The 25,394-nt window shown below is 48.0% G+C and overlaps 2 protein-coding genes across 6 annotated transcripts in view; both read right to left on the reverse strand.

The window, feature by feature from the left end:
* Positions 1-5,749, reverse strand: part of DOP1B (DOP1 leucine zipper like protein B) — a 111,443-nt gene extending 105,694 nt beyond the window's left edge. For 4 of the 5 annotated variants that reach the window (XM_044250947.1, XM_044250946.1, XM_044250945.1 and 1 more), the window contains exon 1: positions 5,623-5,748. The gene's annotated coding sequence lies outside the window, so the exon portion shown is untranslated. Of the gene's footprint in view, positions 1-5,622 lie in introns of all 5 variants that reach the window. The other variant, XR_006384953.1, reaches the window with a different exon arrangement.
* A 5,833-nt stretch (positions 5,750-11,582) lies between these two features.
* On the reverse strand, positions 11,583-21,556 carry CBR3 (carbonyl reductase 3). Its single transcript, XM_044250949.1, has 3 exons — positions 19,966-21,556; positions 18,482-18,589; positions 11,583-12,066 (listed from the first exon to the last, which is right to left on the reverse strand). The coding sequence occupies exons 1-3, from the start codon at positions 20,252-20,254 to the stop codon at positions 11,630-11,632; spliced, it is 834 nt and encodes a 277-aa protein (XP_044106884.1). The 5' UTR covers positions 20,255-21,556; the 3' UTR covers positions 11,583-11,629.
* Between the last annotated feature and the right edge of the window lie 3,838 nt (positions 21,557-25,394).

The raw sequence follows: 25,394 nt of genomic DNA on the forward strand, positions 1-25,394 counted from the left end.
CCAAAGCAATCACCACTTTAGTCTTCTTGCCCTTGTATATTCTTTGACGAATTCTTTTGTTTTTTTCCTGTGGCTAGATGCATTCATTATGTATGAACCACTGCAGCTATTATAAAGCCTAAGACCGATACGGTCTCATCCCGGCGCCAACAGCAACCATTTCCTCTTTTTATCTCCAATGTGACAAAAGGAAACAAAGAACAGCACGGAATGCTGCACTCATTTGACTTCATGAAACTATCTGTCATTTACACGTGACGATGGACGCAATACAAGGGCATGCTTATGTCGAGTTTTGTTTTTATTCCCTTATTAACAAAAAAAAAATCTGCAGGTCAACCTACTAGTTTATTCAAACAATAACGACTGTGAAATAGTCCACAAGATAGGAAATGTTCAACGGTTCCCTTGGTCTGGCACCAAGTTCCATACTTTGGCATTTTCTCAAAAGGGATGCCTTGGGGCTCTGACTTGCCCTCCTTTAGCTGTCATCTGATTAAGATCTACTCAAAGTGTGGCAGGCATCTACCCTGAAACTCCTTGTCCCCTTTTCCATACTAAGGGAACCCGAATTTTGCTCAAGGTAGTGCTAACAGCCCTCCACCTCCCTTGCAGCTGAGTGGCCACACACAGATCTAGGCAACAAGAGGTCAGTAGAAGCTGGTGGTGGGGCCCCCAGGAAAGTGGTTTGAAAGGAGGTAGACTCCTCTGACCTGGACCTCTGGCCCATTACTCCTGCCCATCTTTCTGCCTAGAACAAAGGTTTGATGTTGGAGGTGAAGCCACATGTGGCAAGCAAGAGGAAACAGCCAAACTTGGTGCGTGACTTTTGTGGATAAGTGGGAAGACAGAGCGGCTGAGGCCAGAGATGACTTTAAGAAGGCACCATGTCAACCCTGAACTTGATGTTTTCTGCACAGAAGAGCTGATCTAAGTCACTGTGCAATCAAGTCTCCTGCTACTCACAACCAAACACAATCCTGATTGACATATGTGGCTAATATTTCACTAGTACATAGTCTGAAAAGACAATAAAATACAGAGCAACATGGTACATTAAACACAGTGAGAATGCAGTAGTTAGCTAACCAAGTTGCATGTCATCAGGCAGAATGGCAAACATCATAGATGAAAGAAACTGAACTGTAGGTACAATGAATCTTTCATTTATTGAATCTTTCATTTATTGGCCATGGTAAATTTCTAAGAATCTCACGGTATCTGCTACTTCACTTTCTGGTCATTCTGGGCCCATTCCGATCTGCCCGAGGCCACCAAAAATTTCAAGTTTCCAGTGTCGATGGACTTTTTACCTAGGACTATGCAGCAGACCATTCCCTCCTTCCCAAAACTGTCTCCTTTCAGCCCATACCCTCCCCTGGCCCTGCCAGCCCTGTGCTGGTTTCCACCTCTCCTCTGTTCCTTCTCCTCTGCAGGCTAATCCTCCTCTACCCTGTTTCCAAATATTGCTATTACCTGGCACCAAGTTTTGTCCTCTTTCTATCCTTGGTCATCTCCCCATTCCTACAACTCACAGATACCATCTTTCTGCTAATGACCCACCAGTTTATAATGCCTGCCCAAATCTCCCCCTCTGAGGTCCAGATTCACGCAAATACCTACTTGACTCATTTGCCCAGATGTGGCATAGGTGTCTCAAACTTTCGTCCCCAATAAACAAACATCCCAAACATTCGTCAACAAAATATGGTCTAGGCATACAAGGATCGAAGTACTGATGTATGCTACAGTAAGGGTGAACCTGGGTAATACATAACATAGCAGAAAAAGCCACACAAGAGGCCACACACTGTATGATTCCATCCACATGACATGTCCAGCACAGGTGAATCTGTAGAGACCGCAAGTAGATTAGCAGTGGCCTAGGGAAGGGAGGAGTAACAAGGAAGAACTGCAAATGGGCACAGGAACCTTCCTGGAGTAATGGAAATGTGCTAAAGCTGAATTATGGCAATGGTTGCACAACTCCGTAAATACACTAAAAATCACTGAATTGTACATTGAAACCAATGTATAGACTTACGGTCTATAAATTACACCTCAGGAGGCACCTGGGGGACTCAGTCAGTTAAGCGTCTACCTTCAGCTAGAGTCATGATCTCAGGGTCCTGGGATGGAGCCCAATGTTAGACTCCCTGCTCAGCAGAGAGCCGGCTTCTCCCTCTCCCTCTGCCCCTCCCCCACTCCGGCTCATGCTCCCCCTCTCTCCCTATTGAATAAAAATCTTTTTAAGGGGCGCCTGGGTGGCTCAGTGGGTTAAGCCTCTGCCTTCAGCTCAGGTCATGATCTCAGGGTCCTCGGATCGAGCCCTGCATCAGGCTCTCTGCTCAGTGGGGAGCCTGCTTCCTCCTCTCTCCCCCTGCCTGTCTCTCTGCCTACTTGTGATCTCTGTCAAGTAATAAATAAAATCTTAAAAAAAAAAAAAAAAATCTTTTTAAAAAATTACACCTCAGTAAAGTGTTTTTTTAAAAAACACTATAGTCTTGATTCTACCTGCTCAGTGCTCCTTCTCCAGTCTTCCTTTCCTCAGAAAGTAGCCCCACCATTCCTGGGACATTTGACATCACCCTGGACTCTTTCTTCTCTTCCCCTTCCTCACTCAACCCAAGTCCTGCTTTTCTTCTTCCAAAACACCTGTGGACTCAATTGCTCTCCATCTCCGCCACACCACTGTGCGAGCTTCCGCTACCAGCTTGCGGACACTTCTGTTGGTTCTCCTTCACTCTTGCCCCTCTCCAGTGCATTTTCACAGAGCAGTCCAAGAAGACTCTTAAAACATAAATCACAGCACATCCCCACCATGTTTGAACTCTTCCCATTATGCTTACAATAATCCAAACTTCCCCACCCCATGGCCTACAAGGCTCCAGCTACTTTTCCCTCCGAGGCACTCCCCTTGTCCTAAAACTGATTCAGTCTATCACAGAGCCTTTGCACAGCTCTCTGGAAAAATATACTGTACTATGTATATGATCGTACACAATAAGATACCCACTGGTTCCTGGGAAGGCCTCTTTTTCTGAAATAATAGCCTTTATACTTTTTTAAAAAGATTTATTTATTTTTAGAGACAGAGAGAGCATGTGTGCAAGCAAGAGGAGGGGCAGAGGGACAAGGAGAGAATTCTCTAGCAGACTCTGCACTGAGCGCGGAGCCCGACTCAGGGCTCCATCCCACAGCCCTGAGATCATGACCTAAGCCAAAATCAAGAGTTGGTCACTTAACCAGCTGAGCCACCCAGGCACTCTTCGCCTTCCCACCTTTAAAAATTATTAAAGGATGGCAATGAAAGATGTCAATTTATTTTCCCTGTAAGATGTTACTACATCCAAATAGTCCATAATTTACAACATCTCTGAACCACTGCAAAACTCCATGCACAGTCTTCATCATATCTAAGCACTGGGCAAAGAAACAGGAAAAAAAAAAAAAAAAAAAAAAAACACAGGGTTCCACTTTCATTGTTCATAACATAATAGAAGAGGAAATACCTAAACACATAATTTCAATTTCAGGTGACACACACAATGACAGAAAGTGTCCTGAGTTCACACTGGCAAAAGGAAAAAAGAGGAAGCCCAACTACCAGCAGACGAGTGCTCAGACTGAAAGTCTGGGCAGCTAGTTAGTACGAAGAGAGCCTTGGGGCACCTGGGTGGCTCAGTTGGTGGGGCATCTGCCTTTGCCTCAGGTCATGATCCCGGGGTCTGGGTTTGAGCCCCATAAGGGACTCCCAGCTCAGCGGATCTCCCTCTACCTCTGCAGCTCTCTTGCTAGCATGTGCTCTCTTTCTCTCTCTCTCAAATAAATAAATAAATCTTAAAAACAAAAAACAAGAGAGAGAGCCTTCATCTGCCGTAGTTTGTAATTAGGAGCTGGGGTGGCAAAAAGGCACCACTGCATGCCAAGGAAGGTGTTGGCCAGGTCAGAGCAGGTAACTGGAGCAGTTCAATGTTACCGTTGGCTACACGAAGAAAGTACTATTTGTTTAACTAAAAGCACAGATGAGAAGTTTATAAGTAATAATTCAAGCAAGCTCCTTTATTTCAAAATATGGGGCATTCAATACTATACTACTAGGCAAGTCTTCCGGGTGGGCTTGGTAAATCCATCATTATGCATGCATTTATCTTACGCAACACACAAGAATCTTACGGCATGGGTATTATCTTGAGGCTGCTCAAGAGGGGTATATTGGCAATCAAGCCTCCCCTCCCAAAATTGCCCAGGGCCCTCCAAAACCAACCAGCAGAGTTAGGAATCCAGCTCAGGTTAGCACAATGGCACAGAGCCTTCATTTACTATATTATGCTACAGGTAAAATGAACAGTTCAGCCACTAAATAGCTCTTCCGAAAACGCTCTTGCAACCTATCCTGAATACCCTTCCTGTGACAGACTCAGCTCAGTAGAACCGATAGAGTTCCACTGCCTACTAACAATTCCATACACAAAGGAGTAATCATATCTGCTCCAGTATATTTGAGCAGATATACCCGCCTTAAAATGGAAAATGCCAGCAAGACATCTTCCATCTCACCCGTTCTCAATTTCTTAGAAAAACAAGCTTGGGCGAAAAATCAACTGCCAGATCAGAAGGAAGTCGATTGTAAAGATGTTTATATGAAGAACACGTGAATTAGATGAAAACAGAGTGAAAAATCACAAACAGCCGCCCTCTCACCAGCAAGAACATTAGATAATGACATAGCCAAAAGCACGGAAACTCTTCTGCCACTGGTTTAATCAACTCTGGGGCACATTATTTTGAATCTGGTCTTTCAGAGTGGTAATTAAATTGCAGTGGAAACATTTTAAGACACTAATGAGAACAGGCTTTGCGGGGGGAGGGGAAGGCCTCCATCACCTTATCAAAAAACCCTTACAGAGGTCTCTCCAAACACAGAGCGACTGTCCCAGGTTCGGGAAACACCTGCGGGTAACAGTCTCCATCAGCAGCCGCCCTACGAGTTGCTCAAGATCCATCCACCCGGCAGCAGGCGGCGATCCTGCAGACTCCCGGACCGGGCTGGGAGGGCGCGCGCACTGCGGCTCCTATCCCTTCTCCTGGGGACAGTGTGGGAGACTCTAGGGTCTTCCCTTAACGGGAAAGCCCTCGGTTTACAAACGCTTCTGTCCCCAGCCCCCCGCCGGGACCAGGACAGCGCGAGCAAACAAAGGCGCGGCTGGCCGTCGTCTGCCGGCGGAGGTGAGGGGAGGGCGGGCGGTGACCCACCTGACCTCCACCTGCCCGAACGCAGGCCGCGCGGGGCTGGCGAGGACTCGGCCGCACTTCCTCTGCCGCTGGGGTCCGAGGGGACCCCGCCCTGCCCCCCGGGCTGCCCCTCGGGGGTCCCGGGCCGGAGCCCACGCCCACGCGCGGCCTCGCCGGGGCCGTCCCCGCACTGCAGCAGTGCCCGCCGCGGGCCCGGGCCGCGGTCGGGGGCCCCCCCTCGCCCCGGGACCGCCCCCACAGCGCCGCTCGAACCCTGCGCGCCCTGGGGAGGACGCCCGCGCCGCCTCGTCGCTCCCGGGCCCGCGGGAGGAGACGCCCCGGCTGCCCTGGCTTCGCCCAGCGGCCGAGGGCGCGGGTGCGGCTTACCCGCGACAGCAGCGTCCCTCGTCGGCGGGCGCGCCCACGTGCGGCGCGGAGGAAGCGGCCGGGCCGTGGCAGGTACAGCGAGCGGCCGCCGCGGCTCAGCCGGGAACCGGCACCGCGTAGGAAGCGCCGCGCCCGAGCCCGAGCGGCCGCGGCCCCAGGCTGAGGGGCGGGATCGTGAGGAGGGCCCTCGGCGTGGGGGGCGGGGCGGGGCGGGGCGGGGCCGGACGGGGCGGGGTCAGGGCGGGCCCTCAGCGCGCGGGGGCGGGATCAAGGGAGAACCCTCGGCGCGGGGGCAGGACCAGGAGGCGGGCCTTTGACCCAGGGGGCGGGATCAGGAGGCGGTACTTCAGAGCGCGGGGGGCGGGCCCTGGACGACGGCTCTGGGGCTTGGGGCTCTCATCCCGAGTCCTCCACAGCTTCCGGGCTGTGGGCGTCGCTCTCAGCCGCTGGAGCAAACTACCGCCCTCGCAGCGGGGCTGCTCCCGGGAAGGCCTGCGCTGGTGGGCGGGCTGGCTCCGACTCTCACCTGGGGCTCCCCCGACACACCCAAACGGAAGGGGACAGCAGTCCGTTTATCCCTGTGTTCCAAGAGGGGCTTTGGAGTTACAGACGAGAACCGGGGGGCCCGAGAAAAGTGGGGCCGATGGCATCCGACTCACCCCATTCTTTTCACTGGGACCACACCCAAACCCTCGGGGAGGAGGTGAAATGAATCCTTCTACACACGCTGGGGCCCTAGGAGGTCCCGGGGGCCTGGTTAAGTTCGCCCCCGCCCCCAGAGGCCGCACCCTTCTGGCCCTTGGCATCAGAGGCAAGGGAATTAATTCGTGGAATGAGTTTCATTATGTGGGTTTTGGCTCAGAAAGGAGACTTCAGTCAACTCTACAAAGAGCATTGATATTTCCAGATAAACCCTAACCCCATCCTGCCGTCGTCAGGAGCCTCGGGACCTGGACGGTTCAGACCCACCCAACCTGGCCTGACAGCTGCAGGGCCAGAGGCACCTTGAAGGACTGGAGTCAGGCCGAGTTCACTTGTGCATCCTGATTGCACCAGCTGGGGCTCCCAGCCAATCAAAGCAGCCGCACCTGTTGGTGGAGGTAGTAATTTCTGCACAGGCCTCTGACCATTTAACCCTTGACCATTTAAGGAATTTTCAGATCTAGTCCGGTTTTCCTAAAAGCTAGGCCGTCGTGAAAGACTTAGGAGGTGGGAATGGGAGGCCCACAGACACTTCGACACTGTACACAACATTTTGTGTATGTGTTTCTGGAAAAGGGTTTAAAGTTTGTATCAGATTCCCAAGGGGATCTATCACTGCCCACAAATCACCAAGAATTTTTTCATGGTTTGGGATGCTGGGCCAGTCCCTGGCCTGCCCAGGCTTCTGATTCTGATTCTGATTCCATCTGCATTTGACATGCCAAGTGCACCAGATGTGACTCTTCTGATGGCCAAGTTTAGCAGTGGTCTTAAAGTAGAAGCACAGGAAAGCTAAAGGATGGAGCATTTACTAGGAAAAAATTAATTTCATGAAGCTGATTTCCTGATGAAGATATGACAAACTCTATTTTTACGAAAACAGCTGCCAAAGAGGTGAGGTGGGTTTTTTTGTTTTAAGTTCCTCAAACCCTAGCCACACTCCACACTGCATCTAATAATGAAAGAACTGCTTATACTCCCCGCTGAAAGAGAGAACCAGTCTATTCATGTCAAAACCACTATGTGTAACTTTTTCCTGATACATTAAATAAAATAAAATGCATGCCTTGTATTTGTCACCTTTTGCTAAAGAACTCCAGGTGTGTGGAAAGCTCATTTAAATTAATTTTGACAGATTCAAGTATCATAAACCCTTAAAAAAAAAGCCACTACATGTATAATCAGGATTGACAGTAAATGTACAGCATTAAGATTCAAAAGTTTATTCCCACATGAAATCTGTTTCCGTGGGTCAAGTTGTCACTCTTAAAAGTCTCCTAGGCTGTGCTTATCTGTTCAAGACATATAAATAGAACTCGTTCCTCACATAATAACACACTAATCAGAGCATCTCAGATTTAATTTGAACCAGAATCCTTACTCCTTCTGATAATAAAGAAGGGTTATAAATCAGACGTGACATTCTCTGGCTCAGGCTGATCCACCTGTTGGAGAGATTGGCTGGGTAAACACATTTTGAGTTTCTATATGCAAATCCTGGTGATCCTCTAACTCTGTCTTTTCTATAAACTAGACTCTCCACCACCCCATCTGGACAGAGTCCTGTGTGGTTCTGTATTTGATGCTGTGCCCACTTTGTGGCTGACTTGCAGTAACAAGGAAACCTTTGTCAGGATTGTTATTATCACCGGTTTCATCTCCACACTACATCACTGTTCAGGATCTTGGTCTGACACACTCTTTGCTGAAGTTCAGTAGGTGAGGGAGAAGCCCAAAGCCCAGGCCTAAAGCTGATACTATGTGTGGGTTTAACATGCCTGTGTCAACCAAGAAAAATGTATCACAGAGAAGTTGGTTTGGACAGAATCACTGGCTCCCTTTGGTGTCTCAAAAACACACAGAATGGGATAATCCCCTTAAAATACGCTACACTGAGGGGTGCCTGGGTGGCTCAGTGGGTTAAAACCTCTGCCTTTGGCTCAGGTCACGATCCCAGGGTCCTGGTATCGAGCCCTGCACCTGGCTCTCTGCTCAGCAGGGAGCCTGCTTCCTCCTCTCTCTCTCTCTGCCTGCCTCTGTCTCTCTGCCTACTTTTGATCTCTGCCTGTCAAATAAATAAATAAAATCTTTAAAAGAAAATGGAAAAAAAAATACGCCACATTGAAAAACCGTATTTCATTTACCTATTTTATGGAAAAGTTCACACAGAGGCTAAGTGGGGAATCTAATAACCATTTGTCTTACAAAACACTTGAATTAGGGGCGCCTGGGTGGCTCAGTGGGTTAAGCCTCTGCCTTTGGCTCAGGTCATGATCTCAGGGTCCTGGGATCAAGCTTCGCATTGGGCTTTCTGCTCAGCAGGAAGCTTGCTACCCCCACCCCCCGCCTGCCTCTCTGCCTACTTGTGATCTCTCTCTCTCTGTCAAATAAAAAAAAACAAAACAAAACAAAACTTGGATTTGATGTATCATCTCCCCTAATTTTTACACCCAGGGAGTTGCCCTGGTCTCTAGACTCGTAATATTGAAGCACTAGTAACATTTCTAGAAATAATATGCCAAGCACTAGTCACCAAGAAAAACCAAGGAACTTGCTGTTAGATAATCCTGGATATGATCCTGACTCTAGTCTCTTAGCTCTGTGATCTTGGACAAGTTAATCGACTCTCCAAGCCTTTTTGCCTTATTTGAAAAATGATATTAATGCCTATCTCAAATGACACTGTAAGAAATACCTAAAACAACACAGGGAAAATATTAAGCATAACATATGGCCTAGTATGCCATGGTTCTCAACTCTTTTAATTCTTTTTCTTTTTTTCCTTTTCATTCTAAACGTAGTTATTTTTTCACTACAGCACACCATGAACCATTGTCATGCACATGTATTAGATTCTTTTCAGTTGCAAGCAGTAACATAATTCCAAGTAGCTTAAGGAATAGGAATATTTCTTTTAAGGATTCAGGGAGCATCTCCTCGAATCTGATTTCAGAAACAATCTGAGGTAAGGGGCCACTGTGTGGGGGTGGGACAGTTCCTCTTGGGGCCACTCTGTAAGTGCGTCTCTTGAAAATTGGTTTCCTCTTTTTCCAGCCACATACTTCGTTCCCTCTGCACCGTAGACAATGTGGGGTGGGGCAGGGCCACTCACAGTAACAGCTCTGAGTGTTCCCTGATCCAGTCCAGCTGGTCCTTCTCTTTAGAAGACAGGCCTACAGCTGGAACCGTCAACAGAGGCTGGCAGGGCAAAGTCACCTTGTGGCTGTTGTAGCTCCAAACATGGGAGGAAGCAGTGGGAGGAGGGTGCTGGGCAGTCGGCCCATAAGGGTCAATCTTGCCATAAACATGAGACCTGCTGTTCTGATCAGCAGCTTACAATTAAGGGTCTTCTAAGCGGGTACACACTGATCCAAAAATGTCAAGGTGATGCTTGGCTAGAGACCAAAAAGGGAGAAGAAATAAAAGGAAATGGCCTGTTTACTTGTGCATTTCCTGTCTGTGACTCCATTAGGCAGAACCTGAAAGTACTCCGTGGTCCTGGTGCTACTGCTTATCATTGGCAGGGTTCTGGAAGCTGCCTATGGAAGGAGACCAGAGTATGACAGACATCGAGGAAACATACCAAAAGCCATTAAAATGTTTTTAGAGCCAGACAAGAAGCCATTAAAATGTCTTGTGAGCTATGGTCCTAGACAAATATAAGAGCAAGCTGGATTTAATCAGGCAAGATAGAGATGGCTAAAGGAAGTGAGATGCATTTTGAGTGGGATTCAGATGTCCCTCCACCCAAAGTGGATAAAGCAGTGAGGTGTGGGTTGTCAGAGCTAAATGACACTTTGCCCTACTGACATCGGTAGGTTGGAGAGTCCAGAAACACTTTGCATGCTGTGATAGATCAGAAATAATGAGGTTACCTGCAGAGTCCTGGTTCCCCCAGATAAACCTTGAACATTTCCATACTGTGTGGCTTCTCAGAAGGAAGATAGTCTTACCCTTTATTTCTGCAATGCTGTCTCAGGTGACATGACATGATCTTTGTGGTTCTAATCAAGTGACAACACTGCTGTATCTCATGGTGAACTTCCCATCATAAACTTGGTAAATTTGTGGTTTCTTTCCTTTGTCGTTTGTCCGTTGCGCACCTGTCATGTTTCTGTTGTTTGGCTCGCCATTCCTGTTAAGGTCTTCACTTCCCAGCTAACGTTCTTCACAACTATACTTTTCTTTCATAAGATTCTTTAATTTCCAAGTCCTTTTCCTACAGTGTATAACCAGAAGCCAGGAGGCAGATTACAAAACCAATCCCATTTGAAAGCAGTGGATGTGGAGTTGCTTCTCGTCAGAACTACAAAAGGGGCTCAGGGAGGCATCTGAAGAGTTACTCTGGGCTGTAGCCCAGAGAGAAGCAGGAACAGGTCAGGGAGAAGGTGTCTGTACGTGTCAGAGCAAAGAGATGGTCTGGGCAAAGTTGCCCAGGCAGGAACAATTTGAAAGAAGGTGCAGAGCAACTTTGCAAATCTTCTGGCAACACAGAATGCAAAACCCAAGTGAAAACTTCCCAGTCCGGAAGAAATCATACCCCAACGGAAAAAAGGACATTCTGAGTCTTTCAAGCCATACCGCTTCATAAGAACCAATGAAAATATGCTCAAATATAATGAAACAGAATGTGATACAAAGTAGGATTGCAGGACTATGGACACGGGATAAGTCACATCCTTAGGGAGTTAACGACGCTGAATCACGGAGCGATGGCTGGAACACGGCTGGAACCTGCTCCACAGCCCGAGAGCTCTTGCTAGACTAGTGGTTCTCAAACTGCCATCCCAGCACCAGCCCCACTGGGAGCTTGTCAGAAATGCACATGCTGGGCTCCCACCCTGGGCAATCTCCGACACTGCAGAACCACTGCAGAACCTAGACCAGGTTCTTTGCCCTTCAGGCCGGAGTTCGGGCATAGCAAAATTGCCCAGTATGATTCTAGAACAAGACACTTTCTCCCAGGGAGATTTGTTTGTTTGTTTGTTTGTTTCTTTTTTTTTTTTTTTTAAGATTTTATATATTTGACAGACAGAGATCACAAGTAGGCAGAGAGGCAGGCAGAGAGAGGAGGAAGCAGGCTCCCTGCTGAGCAGAGAGCCCGATGTGGGGCTCAATCCCAGGACCCTGGGACCATGACCCAAGCCGAAGGCAGAGGCTTTAACCCACTGAGCCACCCAGGCGCCCCCCACCCCCTGCCCAGGGAGATTTTAATCGACATTCCCCAAGGACAGAAAAAGAAGCAGACTACAACAGAATTCATTCATTCATTCCGCAAACATTTATTAAGCACCAAAGCAGACCTTCACCAGTTTTGGACGACTCTGTCATGGACCAGCTGGCCATGAGGCTCAGTAGCATCTGGGGGCAACAGGGCCAAGTAGACAGGGGTGTCGGCTCCCTCCTCCACCGTCCTGGGGCCATGAGCCCCTCCCATGTCCGTCTTCACCCACCCCGGGCAGCATGCATTCAGCAGAATCCTGTCACCTCTTCTCTTCTCATCCAGACGCCGGGCCAAGATTCTCGATAAGACCGTGACCCCCAGCTTGGACACCCCATAAGCCGAGTTGGGCCAGCCTTCCCTGTCATGCACTTCATTGTTTGCGTCCTCCACAAACTTCTTCATGAGGTCCACCAGGTCCTCCTCCGTGAGCGTCTCACACTGGAACTTCTTCTGTAGATCTGTGCTGCAATTTTCAAGAGCTTTTGAGCCCTCTAAACTACTAACATTCACCACCCTGCCTGAAATAGAACAGTAGAAAACATGGAAGCATGTCACACATAAACAATACCCTACATGTAACTGATTCATACGGCAGATTTAACTGCCAATTAAAAAAAAGAAAGAAAGAAAGAAAGACTCTAGAAGGCACCCGTGGGTTTTTACCTTATTTCGTGCTCTCTTCCCCCAAAGGGAAGGATGCATTCCCATCAATAACAGGGGCTCGAGAGCAGTATGATTCATCAGGTGAGGAAGAGGTAAGTCTTTAGTGAAATCACCAGGTGCTTTTATAAAGACAACCTTCTGCACCCACAAACACTCCAGGTGCCTGTGAGCTTGCTTTCCTAGAGACAGCACCCTCACCCTGAGGATTAAAGCTATTTCTTGGTTTGCACAATTTCCTAGGGCCAAGGGCAGCCACCTCTTTATTTCCAAGTACCAGAAATCAGGGTGAGGTAATGCCTTGTCTATCCTTAACGATGGCTACTTTCACACGTGGAGTGGGTTGATTCTCCAACCCAGTTTTGATTTTCATCACTTTTTTTTAGCCCATAGCCAAAAAGTAAATATAATGTAATTAATGAGTTAATATTCATAGTAACAACAACTTACAGCTACTAAAGACACTGTTAGGTCTATTAAAAAAATATGCAGGCCTCAAACTATAAGATAATTTGACGTATTGGTGGAAATTCCCCAAACCAGTAAATGTGTTAATTTATACTGTTCATCCAACATCAACCACCACCACATTTAGGGAGTTCTTTTCTTACATATTATCTTGAATCCACTTCCTGTGATCCAACAGGATAATCAGATTTTTTAAAAAATTTATTTGACTGAGAGAGAGAGAGAGAGAGATCCCAAGTACACAGAGAGGCAGGCAGAGAGGGTGGGGGAAGCAGGCTCCCTGCTGAGCAGAGAGCCCAACGTAGGGCTCGATCCCAGGATCCTGAGATCATGACCTGAGCCGAAGGCAGAGGCTTAACCCACTGAGCCACCCAGGTGCCCCCAGATTTTTTTTTAAAGTAGGCTCCAGGCCTACTTATGGAGCATGGAGCCCAACATGGGTCTTGACTGAACTCACAACCCTGAGATCAAGACCTGAGCTGAGATCAAGAGTTGGACACTTAACCGACTGAGCTACCCAGGTGTACCAGGTTTATTGGATTTTACTGCATTTTCTGAGTGGCATTCATTCACCATGGAGATGAGGCGGGAGTGGGGGTTTGGGGGGGTGTAGTACATTCTACTAGATATCCTTGTGGACCAACCCCACACAGAGATGACCTCACACTGTCTTGGACAAGAGCACCTCACTTATCTCCAGGTACCTAACACTGTTCAGTCATTTTCTCCTTCTCTTGTAATACATATTTCTTTACCAACTTAAAAAAAAAAGATTTTATTCACTTATTTGAGAGAGAAAAAGTGAGCAAGGGGGAGAGAGAGAGAGAGAGAGAGAGAAGAAAAGGGGGGAAGGGCAGAGCGAAGCAGACACTGCAGAGCAGGGAGCCAGACGTGGGGTTCAATCCCAGGACCCCGGGTTCATGACCTGAGCCCAAGGCAGACACCTAACTGAGTGAGCCACCCTGGCACTCCTTCCAACTTTTAACTGAGAAATTTGAAACCTATAGCGAAGTTGCAAGAATAGTTCAATCAACACCCAAATAACCTTCACCTAAGTTCCTCAATTATTAACATTTTGCCACATTTGCTTTCTCTTAACTGCAGACAAATATAAAACTTTGCCCTGAACATGTTAGCACATACATGGTAACAAGAGTATTACTTACATAACCACAAGAGTGATTGCATGCAAGCCCTTTATCATGGTACAAAACTATTATCTAAAGCACAGTTCATATTCAAAGGACTCCAGTTATCTCCATGATCTTCCTTTTACAGGTTTCTTTTCATCCAGACTCCCATGTGGGATCATGGATTATTCAGTAGTCTATCTCTTTAGTCTACTTTTTAAAAAGATTTATTTATTTTAAAGAAAGTGGGGGGTTGGGGGGCAGGGCAGAGGGAAAGGGAGAGAGAATCCCAAGCAGACTCCACACTAGCAGGGAGCCCAACGTGCGGCTTGATCCCCGCCGCTGAGATCAGGACCTGAGCTGAAATCAAGTGTCGGATGCTTAACTGAGCAGCCCAAGCACCCCTCTCTTTAGTCTATTTTCTTTTCTTTTTTTTTTTTTTTAAGATTTTATTTATTTGACAGAGAGAGGTCACAAGTAGGCAGAGAGGCAGGCAGAGGGGGAGGGGGAAGCAGGCTCCCTGCTGAGCAGAGAGCCCGATGCAGGACTCGATCCCAGGACCCTGAGATCATGACCTGAGCCGAAGGCAGCGGCTTAACCCACTGAGCCACCCTAGTCTATTTTCATCTAAGTAGTTAACAATGGTCTTTTTGAAGACTCTACGCCATTATTTGTAAACTTGGGTTAGCATTTTTTTTTTTTTTAAAGATTTTATTTATTTCTCAGAGAGAGAAACAGCACAAGCAGGAGGAGGAGCGGCCGGCAGAGGGAGCAGCAGACTTCCTGCTGAGCGGAGAGCCCCATGTGGGGCTTGATCTCAGGACCCTGGGATCATAACCTGAGCCGAAGGCAGAGACTTAACCGACCGAGCCACCCGGACATCCCGGGTATGATTGTCTTATAATCAGATTCACTTCAAGAGGTTGGCCGCGAAGACTACTACACTACTTTGATGACGTGTTCTTCATTACTTTCTAAACGACTTGGTTCTTAATCACCTGGCTGCCACAAGGAATTGAATTCAAAAGGAAAAGGAGAAAAGAAACACCAATTACAGGAGGCCACTCCGTGCCTTTGGTGGAAATTAAAAGCTTGTTAAGAGGTGTCCTCTCTGATCTCAGGGGACACCTCTGGGAAAGGCCAAGGGGTGACTGTCTTTACAGCCAGATGGTTCCAATCAGTCCTAAGAAAGGCTGCACCCACACTCCCCCTTTGCTGAGGGCCGAGGGGGCCCACTGGTCCAGAAACCACCCCTACCCCCATTCTTAGAAAGAGTGTGCAAGTAGCCCCCCCTAGTGGGCAAACACTCGATTAACCTAGTTCCTCAGAATCTTAAATGAGAAACAGGGATGACTTTCTTTAAAGATAATGTAACACTAAATAAAATGTGGCTTTTAAGTCAGTTTTGTTTGGGGGAGAAAGTAATTCTCTACCAACCAGGAGGCAATAATCCTCAGCTTTCGCCCTCCAGGTGAACGCTGAGTTTTACTGAAAAATCACGAATATTCTCAGTGTATTGTAAACCAGTCCACTTTGGGAATTGCTAGTAAAGGGCTGTTTAAAGCCAGTCATCACGTGCTCTGGGTTGTTGCCTGAACCTCACCCTCCCCACAGCCACCTTTTATCTTTCAAAAAGGCTTGGTGTGCAATCATTTGGCGTTATGATCCTTCCCTTCCATGGAACTAATTATCCTGATTTGACTGAGGGGCGAAGTCAGGAAACCTGAATACTGTTTCCAGTTCTGTGACTACCTGTCTGTGTTCACATCTTTTTCTTTTTTTTTAAGATTTATTTATTTATTTGACACACAGAGAGAGAGAGAGAGAGACCGACTACAAGTAGGCAGAGAGGCAGGCAGAGAGAGAAGGGAAGCAGGTACCCCACTGTGCAGAGACCCCAATGCGGGGCTCGATCCCAGGACCCTGAACTGAAGGCAGAGCCTTAACCCATTGAGCCACCCAGGCACCCCTTGTGTTCACATCTTTGCATCTCAGTTTCCTTCTCTGTAAAATGAAGACCCAGGAATGTAAGGTTTCTTTAATATCGTGCAGCTTTCAAATTCTAGGATTCTAAGGCCCCTTGACAGAAGACTTTAGACACTTGGTAAAAGGCACACTTACAATGGAATACTATGTAGCTATAAAAAATAAAGCTTTCTGTCCTGATCTAGAAAGAGTCCCAGATATACTAAGAAAGCAAAGCAGCAAACCTTATACTTAATGTTCTCTTTGTATAAAAAAGAGAGCAAAAAAATATGCATTTAGATTTGCATTAAAAAAATTCCACCGTGCGGGCATGCTTGGGTGGCTCCGTCAGTTAAGTGCCCAAGTCTTATCTCAGCTCAGGTCTTTATCTCAGGATGATGAGTTCAAGCCCCAAGATGGGCTACAGAGAGTCTACTTAAAAAAAAAAAAAAAAAAAAAAAAAAAAAAAGAACAAAACAAACCTCTATCCTCTTGGCCCTGGGCACTCACCATCTCCATGCACCCGGACCCAAGGCTTTCTTCAGCCAGTACCTGCCGCTCTGCCTGTTGAGTGGGAGCTCAACCCACTAGGAAAGGATAAAGGGAATTGGATAAAGAGGTCGGGGATGGGAACTGGGCAAGTAGGGGCAGGAGTTCCGATGCAACTCTCACCATGCATCTTTTTAGATTTTTTTAAAGATTTTATTTATTTATTGACCAGAGAGAGAGAGAGATCACAAGTAGGCAGAGAGGCAGGCAGAGAGAGAGGGGGAAGCAGGCTCCTTGCTGAGCAGAGAGCCTGATGTGGGGCTCGATCCCAGGACCCTGGGATCATGACCTGAGCTGAAGGCAGAGGCTTAATCTACTGAGCCACCCAGGCACCCCTCTTTTTAGATTTTTTAAGATATTTGCATGAGAGGGGCGCCTGGGTGGCTCAGTGGATTAAGCTGCTGCCTTCGGCTCGGGTCATGATCCCGGGGTCCTGGGATCGAGCCCCGCATCGGGCTCTCTGCTCTGTGGGAAGCCTGCTTCCTCCTCTCTCTCTGCCTGCCTCTCGCCAACTTCTGATCTCTGTCAAATAAATCAATAAAATAAAATCTTTAAAAAAAAAAAAAGATATTTGCACGAGAGATCATCTTTCTTCAAAATGTTAAAACTGAGTAAAGCATATTTTTATTATGCAGTTATTTTAATTAAAAATGCATGCATAGGGGCGCCTGGGTGGCTCAGTGGGTTGGGCCGCTGCCTTCGGCTCAGGTCATGATCTCAGGGTCCTGGGATCGAGTCCTGCATCGGGCTCTCTGCTCAGCGGGGAGCCTGCTTCCTCCTCTCTCTCTCTGCCTGCCTCTCTGCCTACTTGTGATCTCTCTCTGTCAAATAAATAAATAAAATCTTTAAAAAAAATGCATGCCTAACAGGAGAAGCAAAGCAATTCTAGACACTGCTCCTTCTAGTCTGACTGGTTGTCTGAGATTTGGAAGCTTTTTAATGTATTATTTGTTTTAGGCGTACAGATCTGTGATTCATCAGTCTTATATAATACCCAGCGCTCATTAGAACACATACCCTCCCCAATGTCCATCACCCAGTTACCTCACTCCTCTACCCCCGCTCCCCTCCAGCAACCCTCAGTTAGTTTCCTATGATTAAAGAGTCGCTTCTGGCTTGTCTCCCTCTCTGGTTTCGTCCTGTTTCATTTTTTCCTCTCTTCCCCTAGGATCCTCTGCTTTGATTCTTAAATTCCACCTGTTAGTGAGATGTATGATAATTGTCCAACAAAAGGGCATTTCTAATAAGAACCACAGAGTTCTTCTTCCTAAGAGTCCCGGTTGCCTTTCTGGGGGAAGGGAGTCCTCAGGGAAGCCTTCTCTGCCCCCGCCACCCCTCCTCAACTATAGTCTGCTCTACTAGACTCAGTGCTCTGTGGTCAGGATTCTTCCTGTCCACGGTGCTTCCCACTGTGTCCCCAGCACCCTGGGTTAGGGTAGGCCCTCCAGTATTTGTGGAAAAAGTAATGAAAAAGTCATAAAGGTTATTGATTGAATACTTGGGCGTGTCGGTAAGATACTCTGTAATAAACTTCTCTGGGAGGCTCTGCATCAGCTTGAGGAAGTGAAGAAAGGAACATGGGGAAAGTCATAAAAATGCTTAAAAAAAAAAAAAAGAAAGAAAGAAAGAGCCTTCCCTCAGACCGCCAAAGAAGCTAGGGTGGCCCCACAACCCTGGGGAGCTAAGAAGGACCCTCTGAGACTGCTCAGAGGCCAAGAGGCCCTTGAGGACTTCCCGATTATTCTAGGGTTGAGTTTGTGACTTGGCCCCAAAGAGCTTTGCCATGTACCATATGCCGTTTATTTTTTATTTTTTTTTTTAAAGATTTATTTATTTATTTGACAGACAGAGATCACAAATAGGCAGAGAGAGAGGGGGAAGCTGGCTCCCTAACGAGCAGAGAGCCCTATGTCGGGCTTGATCCCAGGACCCTGGGATCACAACCCCAGTAGATGGCACAGGCTACACTGAGCCACCCAGGCGCCCTTACCATATGCCTTTTAAAGCTGAAATGTGCAGGTGAACGCTTAGGAGAAAACAGTGCAGTTTTCTGTGTCCCCCACACAGAGAAATGGCATTCCTAGGTCACTCCTGAAGGACAGCCCCACCGCCCACTTCTTGTCAAGGGATACAACTTGACAATCCACGTGGTTGGACTTACCATGAGGTTTTATTATCGGCAGTAATTCGATGCAGACGTTTCTTGTGGCAAAAAAGTTTGTCTTCAGCGTTATGTCAGCTTGAATGTAGAAGGGCGTTGGATCGTCCGCTTCCAAAAAGAGAAGGAAACAAAGTCACGCATTACCCCCGAAATGTACACGACGAGCGCATCTTATCTCTAACTACAAGAAAAACAAGCTAACTAAAAGGATTTTTAAACCCCTAGGTCGGTAGTTCTCAAAACTTCAGCACCTGCAGGACGGGTTAAAACACAGCGTTCTGGGCTCCACCCCCCGGAGATGAGGATGGAGAAGGTCTGGGGTGGGGCTCCAGAATGTGCCTTTCGAACGCGTTCCCAGGTGACGTGGCAGCTACTGGTCTAGCCCCACTTTGGGAATTCCCGGCTTTCCCGGGCCGCTGCTCGTCCTGACCGGGTGTGGGACGCACCTCGGGATTCTGTTGAAACGCAAATTGTGATTCGGCAGGTGTGGCAGGAGGCCTTAGCGCAGGTGCCGCTCGTGCACGGCCCACCCTGTGGAGGGGGCGGGGGCTTCCAGCCGTCGTGTGTTCCAGGAAGCGGAGCAGCCAGCCACCAGCCCCTCCACGGGCCGCCGAGGTCTGCTGCAGCAGGGGTCTGCCCCTTCCCGCCGGCGCTCGCAGACAGCCCGCAGGCAAGCTGAGCTGGAGGTGCGGATGCACAGCCTCGGTGAGGGGTCAAGGCCGAGGCGGGAATCAATCGAGGCCTCGCACTAGTTGTGTTCTGTCTCTTGGGTGTCTCTTCCCCACTAGGTTGGTAAATGAGGTTGGCCTATTTCTACCCCAGCACAAGGCAGCTCAACTAATTCTCTCCATGGAGCAACAGAGAAAGTAACCTCCTTGACTTTCCCCCCCCCCCTCCAAAGATGCTACTTAAAATCCCACTTATAATGTATGTTTGATGAGAACCCTAAATGCCCGGGGGAGGGAACAAGGCTCGCTTCCTTTCTGCCTGAGCCTATCAAAGCTCTCCATTAAACAAAATCTCGAGTCCACTAACGTGCACAGTGCGCGCCCGTCGTGTCTCCGCGATCATTTCCTGTCCCGAGCAGATGCCTCCGGGCATCTATGAATTCACCCTTTCAAGGAAAGCGAAAGCCCGAAGTGAGCTCGGAGACCCTTCGCAAAGAAATTTTTTTCTTTTTTTGCATTAGACAGAAAGCTGAGGAGCTTAGCAGGGCGTGGCCCCCTCCCAGGAGGCCGGTTTTCTGGCACACTTCCACGGCAGACCGCTCGGGGAGGGCCCTGGGCTGCGCCCCGCCCGCCCTGCGCCAAAGCGAACGGCTCCGGCGACTCCGTGGAAAGCGAACGAGCCGCGCGAGGCCACTGCTGAGAGCGTACGGAGGAGCCGGCGCTGCGCTCCGCGGTCACTCGAGTAGGCGAGTGGGGGTTGCCTGCGGCTCTCTGCCCCGAACCCGTGGCGCGCCCAGGGCCTCACCCCCGACTTACGCTTGAATGCGATGCCCGCGTTGTTGACCAACACGTTGAGGCCCCCGTACTCCCTGCGCAGGAAGTCGCGCAGGGCGCGGATGCTCTGCAGGTCGTCGATGTCCAGCAGGTGGAAGCGGGGACTCAGGCCCTCGGCCTGGAGCTGCTGCACGGCCGCGCGACCCCGCGCCTCGTCCCGCGCCGTGAGCACCACGTCCCCCGAAAACTGCCGGCACAGGTCACGCGCGATCGCGAAGCCGATGCCCTTGTTGGCCCCGGTCACCAGCGCCACGCGGCTGCAGGACGACATGGCCGGGGGAGGCACTTGGAGAGCGGACCGGCCTGTGGGCCGCCGGGGAGCGCGCTGCAGAGGCGCGGACACAGAGAAGCCACAGAGCCCCGAGTTCTGGGATCCAGTGCTGCGACTTCTAGAGAACGAGGCCCCAGCCCTTGGTCCCTCCCCTGCGAGGAGTGGCGGTCTGTTCCCGAAGGTTTCGTAACGGCCCCCTCCCGGGCCCGCCCCTTCCCTCGAGCTGCGCGCTCTGGATCCCGCCCCTGAGTCGAGCGGTGGTCTGCGGGCGGGAGCGGTGGTAGTTTTTCCCAAAGCCAAAGCGGATGGTGATGAGTCGATGAGTGCTAGAGATGCATTGCATTTGGATCGAAGAAACTATTTTAGGAAAACCCCTAAAGGAGAAAAACAAGGGCTGAGTAATTTTCTTGGGCGTGCGCCTACCATCCACTGCAAAATGAAAATGTTTGTCGTTTCCTCAAATGCGATGAAACTATTTAGACACGGTAACTGCTTCTATGGTCATAGTGCCCTCTTTTTGCTTAAACTCAAGAAAGAATGAGAGAAAAAAGGTCCAATGAGTGGATTCACGGCTGGGGGCAGGGTTCATCTCTGGGTGTGATTCCCAGCGCGCCCCCAAGTGGGAGGGAGTGTTAATGAAGCTCTTGCTGTGTGCCAAGCCTCTTATTGGAATGTTTTTACTTAAACCTTACATAACTCCTGTGGGTGCCAAGTGTCTGAGTTTTAAGTTTGTCCAAGGAGGAGGGATATCGATATATTTTTTCCTCCCAGTGAAACCTGTGCATCCACAAAGTTCAAATGAAAATGAATCTCCAGGTGTGTCGAGGTCTGCATAGGCAATTAGGACCCCCCCCCCACCTTCTTTAGCCTAATCTGAAGGTGTTTGATTAGTGACGCTTAAATTTATGGAGAGCTGGAACCTCATTATGACTCAGCTTTTCTCAAGCAGAGCTGGCTAAGCTGCTTGCCTCTGTCACTGTGACTCCAACCTTCCCCAAATCAACAAGGGTAGTTAAGAAGTGGGCTTCTCCTGGGTGGTCCCCTACTGTGGCTCAACCTGCAGGGTTTTCCCCCCCTCTAAAAATTATGTGGAACTTTATTTTAAGGATGTAGGGCTATTCTGGGTTTCTACTTCTTTTTGAGTGAGCTTAATTCGTGGTTTTCAAAAAATTTGTTTATTTCATTTAAGTTGATTGTTTTGACATGAAGTTGTTCATGATGTGCTCCGACTAGTCCTTTTAATATTGGTAGTGATGAGGGGGGAGGGGAGTTGGGAGAAGGGGGGTAGGTTATGGACATTGGGGAGGGTATGTGCTTTTGGGTAAATTGGAAGGGGAGATGAACCATGAGAGACTATGGACTCTGAAAAACAATCTGAGGGGTTTGAAGTGGCGGGGGGGGGGGGGGGGGGGGGTGGGAGGTTGGGGTACCAGTTGGTGGGTATTATAGAGGGCACAGCTTGCATGGAGCACTGGGTGTGGTGAAAAAATAATGAATACTGTTTTTCTGAAAATAAATAAATTGGAAAATAAATAAATAAATAAATGTAAGTTAAAAAAAAATATTGGTAGTGATGCCATCTCCCTTATTCCTGATATTGGTCATTTGTGTCTTTCATATTTTTTCTCCTGCTCTGCCTGGGGAAAGGTTTATTGATTTTATGGGTTTTTTCCCCTTCTCAGGGAAACATCTTTTGGTTTTACTGATATTTTTTCTCTATTTTTTTCCAATTATAATTTTATTCTAACCTTTATTTCCTTTCTTTTGCTCACCTTGGGTTTTGTTTACTTTTTTAGTTTTTCACCATGGATTCTAAGGTCATTAATTTGAGATCTTTCTTCTTTTCTATAGGTGTTAAGGGCTATTAATTTCCCTTTACTTATATTTATCTTTTTTGAAAGGGTGGGGGAAAGAGAGAATCTCAAGCAAACTCCATGTTGAGGGGGGAGCCCAATGTGGGGCTCGAGCTCATGATCCTGAGATCATGACCTGAGCCAAAATAAAAAAAATCAGATGCTTAACCAGCTGAACCACCCAGGGTCCTATTAATTTCCCGTTTAAGTACTGCTGTTGGTAGCATCACATCAATATTCATATGTTGACTTTTCAATTTTAATCAGTTTAAAATACTTCCTAATTTGCTTATTGATATCTTCTCTGGCTTGTATTTTAAAAGTTATTTTTAAAATCATTTTTTAGGGCGCCTGGGTGGCTCAGTGGGTTAAGCCTCTGCCTTCGGCTCAGGTCATGATCTCAGGGTCCTGGGATCGAGTCCCGCATCGGGCTCTCTGCTCAGCTGGGAGCCTGCTTCCCTCTATCTCCCTCTCTGCCTGCCTCTCCGTCTGCTTGTGATCTCTCTGTCAAATAAATAAATAAAATCTTAAAAAAAATCATTTTTAAAAAATATTTTTAAGTAATTTCCACACCCAACATGGGGCTCAAACTCACAATCCCTGGGATCAAAAGTTGTATGCTTGGGGCGCCTGGGTGGCTCAGTGGGTTAAGCATCTGTTTTCAGCTCATGTCTTGATCTCAGGGTCCTGGGATGGAGAGCCACAGGCCTGGCTCTGCTCAGTGGGGAGTCTGCTGCTCCCTCTGCCCCCTGCCCCTTAGCCCTTCTTCTGCTCATGTGCACACACTACCTCTCTCTCCCAAATAAATAAGTCTTAAAAAAAAAAAAAAAGTAGCACGTTCTACTGGCTGAGCCAGACAGGAGCCCAGGAAGTGTATTTTTAAAAGTTTTCAACTATTTGGAGATTTTCCAGATATCTTGCTGTTATTGATTTCTAACTTAATTCCATTGTAATCAGAGAACATACTATTGTAAGACCTAAATCCTTAAAGAGTTTTAAAAGCTGGGAGAGAGATATTAAAGCATGTTTTTGTGCAAAGGTAATAATCTCAAGGGGAGGTAAAAACTGGTGTTGGAGGGGCACCTGGGTGGCTCAGTGGGTTAAAGCCTCTGCCTTCAGCTCAGGTCATGATCCCAGGGTCCTGGGATCAAGCCCCGCATTGGTCTCTCTGCTCAGCAGGGAGCCTGCTTCCCCCACTCTCTCTCTCTGCCTTCTTCTGATCTGTCAAATAAATAAATAAATAAAATCTTTAAAAAAAATTGGTGTTGGAGAGAAAGGGAGTAATTCAAGAACAAAATATATGGGAGGCAGGTGCAGCTAGGATCTAGGGCTTAGATGGGGACTTGTCACTGGAAGCAGGCACTTCTTGTAACAGGAGGAAAGCAGTGTGTGGTCATTCTTTTTTTTTTTTTTTTAAAGATTTTTATTTATTTATTTGATAGACCGAGATCACAAGTAGGCAGAGAGGCAGGCAGAGAGAGAGAGGAGGAAGCAGGCTTCCCGCTGAGCGGAGAACCCGATGCGGGGCTCGATCCCAGGACCCTGGGATCATGACCTGAGTCACCCAGGTGCCCCATGTGTGGTCATTCTTGAAAGCATTATTTTTTCTTTGAATCGGCCATTCGAAGGCATCAGCAAGAGGTTTCAGTCTGGGAGATTCGAGAATATAATAGCCATCTTGTGGAGTGTGAAGGTGAATGTGTTAGGGAACTGGGCAGCATTAACTAGTGGCGCTGGGGCGCATTTGTGATCCGTGGTCATTAACACCAAGACAGCATGATCAGCTTCCTGCGATTCTCCCACGTCCCCCCTCCACCCCGCAGCCCCCGCCCCCCCGCCCCAGCGTGTCTAGCTGCTAGTATAGGCTGGGAATGATGGTGAAGTTGAGAGCTGGTACTTTGGCAAGCACACAGGGTGTTTGCAAGGAGAGGGTCATAGTGTAGGACTATGGTCTCAAAGGATGGAGGAAGGCAATTGAGGAAGTTGGAGATTTATAACGAAGGAAAAATATTAGGGTTGATGGAAGGGGAGGACTCCGAAGGCAGGACACCTTTGGAGGAAGCCAGGTCCTGGGGCGTCAGTGTGGGATGCTTTGAGATGGAAGTCGCAGAAGCTATGTGGATGTGAACTATGTGAAGGGGGGAGGGAAATCTCGGTGTGATGGAGGTCAAGGGACTGGGAAGTCAAGATTCTGGATGGTTTCTGACCTCATCAGAGATGAGAACAGGCATAGAGAAGAAGATACTGAGCCATGTGCTGGCCTCAAGGCGTGTACCCTTCTGCTGTTGCTGTCCTGAAATTCTTGATTTTTTAAAATAAGGGTCCCCCATCTTCATCTTGTGCTGGGCCCTGCAAATTATGTAGCAGGTCCTTGTCACCTCCATGAATGAAGGGTGTGATGAGATTGGCTTGAAGGAAGTGTGTCCTTCATAGCTACAGAGCCCAAGTTCTCCGTGTTAGAATCTCCTGGGGATCTTAAAATAAAAAACAAAAACCCCAGAAAAACAAATACAGAATCCTAGCTCCATCCCCAGACATTGTGATTTAATAGGTCTGGGGTGTGACCTAAGCCCTGGGACTCTTAAAAGCTCTCCTGGTGAGTCCACTGTGCAACAAAGGTTGGCAGCCATTGGGTTCGAGTAGCAGGGTGGGTTGATTGGTTAAAAGCGACACGATCTTCAAAAAAGTTGGTGTTTTCAAAAGAGAGAAGCTGAGAAAAGCTTTGGCACAGGTTATCGTGGTAGATAGACTAAGCAATGCTCTCAGAGCTTCATGTCCTAATCCCTAGAACCTTAATGTTACTTTACTTCACTGAGACCAATCACATCACATGCAGATGTGATTCAGTCAAGGCCCTTGTGATGGGGTGATTATCTTGGATTATCTTGGTGGGCCCAGTGTAGTCCCAAGGGTCCTTAATTACATTTTATTTTATTCTTATGATTTAGTAATCTCTATATCCAATGTGGGGCTTGAACTCTCGACCCTGAGATCAAGAGTCACATGCAAACACTGAAAAGAAATAAAATAAAATAAAATGAAAAACAAACAAACAACAGCAACCAGTCACATGCAGTACTCACTGAGTAGCCAGGTGTCCCTGCCAACGGGTCCTGCCAGGGTCCTTATTAAAGGGAAGCAGGGAGCTCAGAGCCAGAAGAGATGAAAGATAAAACAGAGGGGAGAGAGGGAAATTGGGAGATGCTGTACTGCTGAATCTGAAGACCAAGGAAGGGACCAGAAGCCAGGCAGCCTCCAGAAGCTGGAAAAACCAAGCAAATCTCCAC

The sequence above is a fragment of the Neovison vison genome, chromosome 6, assembly GCF_020171115.1.
Source record: "Neovison vison isolate M4711 chromosome 6, ASM_NN_V1, whole genome shotgun sequence".
NCBI classification, from domain to species: Eukaryota; Metazoa; Chordata; class Mammalia; order Carnivora; family Mustelidae; genus Neogale; species Neogale vison.

Bases quoted from the DNA above. Each gene is read 5' to 3' on its own strand.
- CBR3 (XM_044250949.1), bottom strand. From the start codon at position 20,254: ATGTCGTCCTGCAGCCGCGTGGCGCTGGTGACCGGGGCCAACAAGGGC. The intron at 18,590-19,965 runs GTAAGTCGGGGG...TCTTTTTGGAAG, and splicing joins CGCGGGCATCGCATTCAAGC to CGGACGATCCAACGCCCTTC. The intron at 12,067-18,481 runs GTAAGTCCAACC...GTTCTATTTCAG, and splicing joins GCCGATAATAAAACCTCATG to GCAGGGTGGTGAATGTTAGT.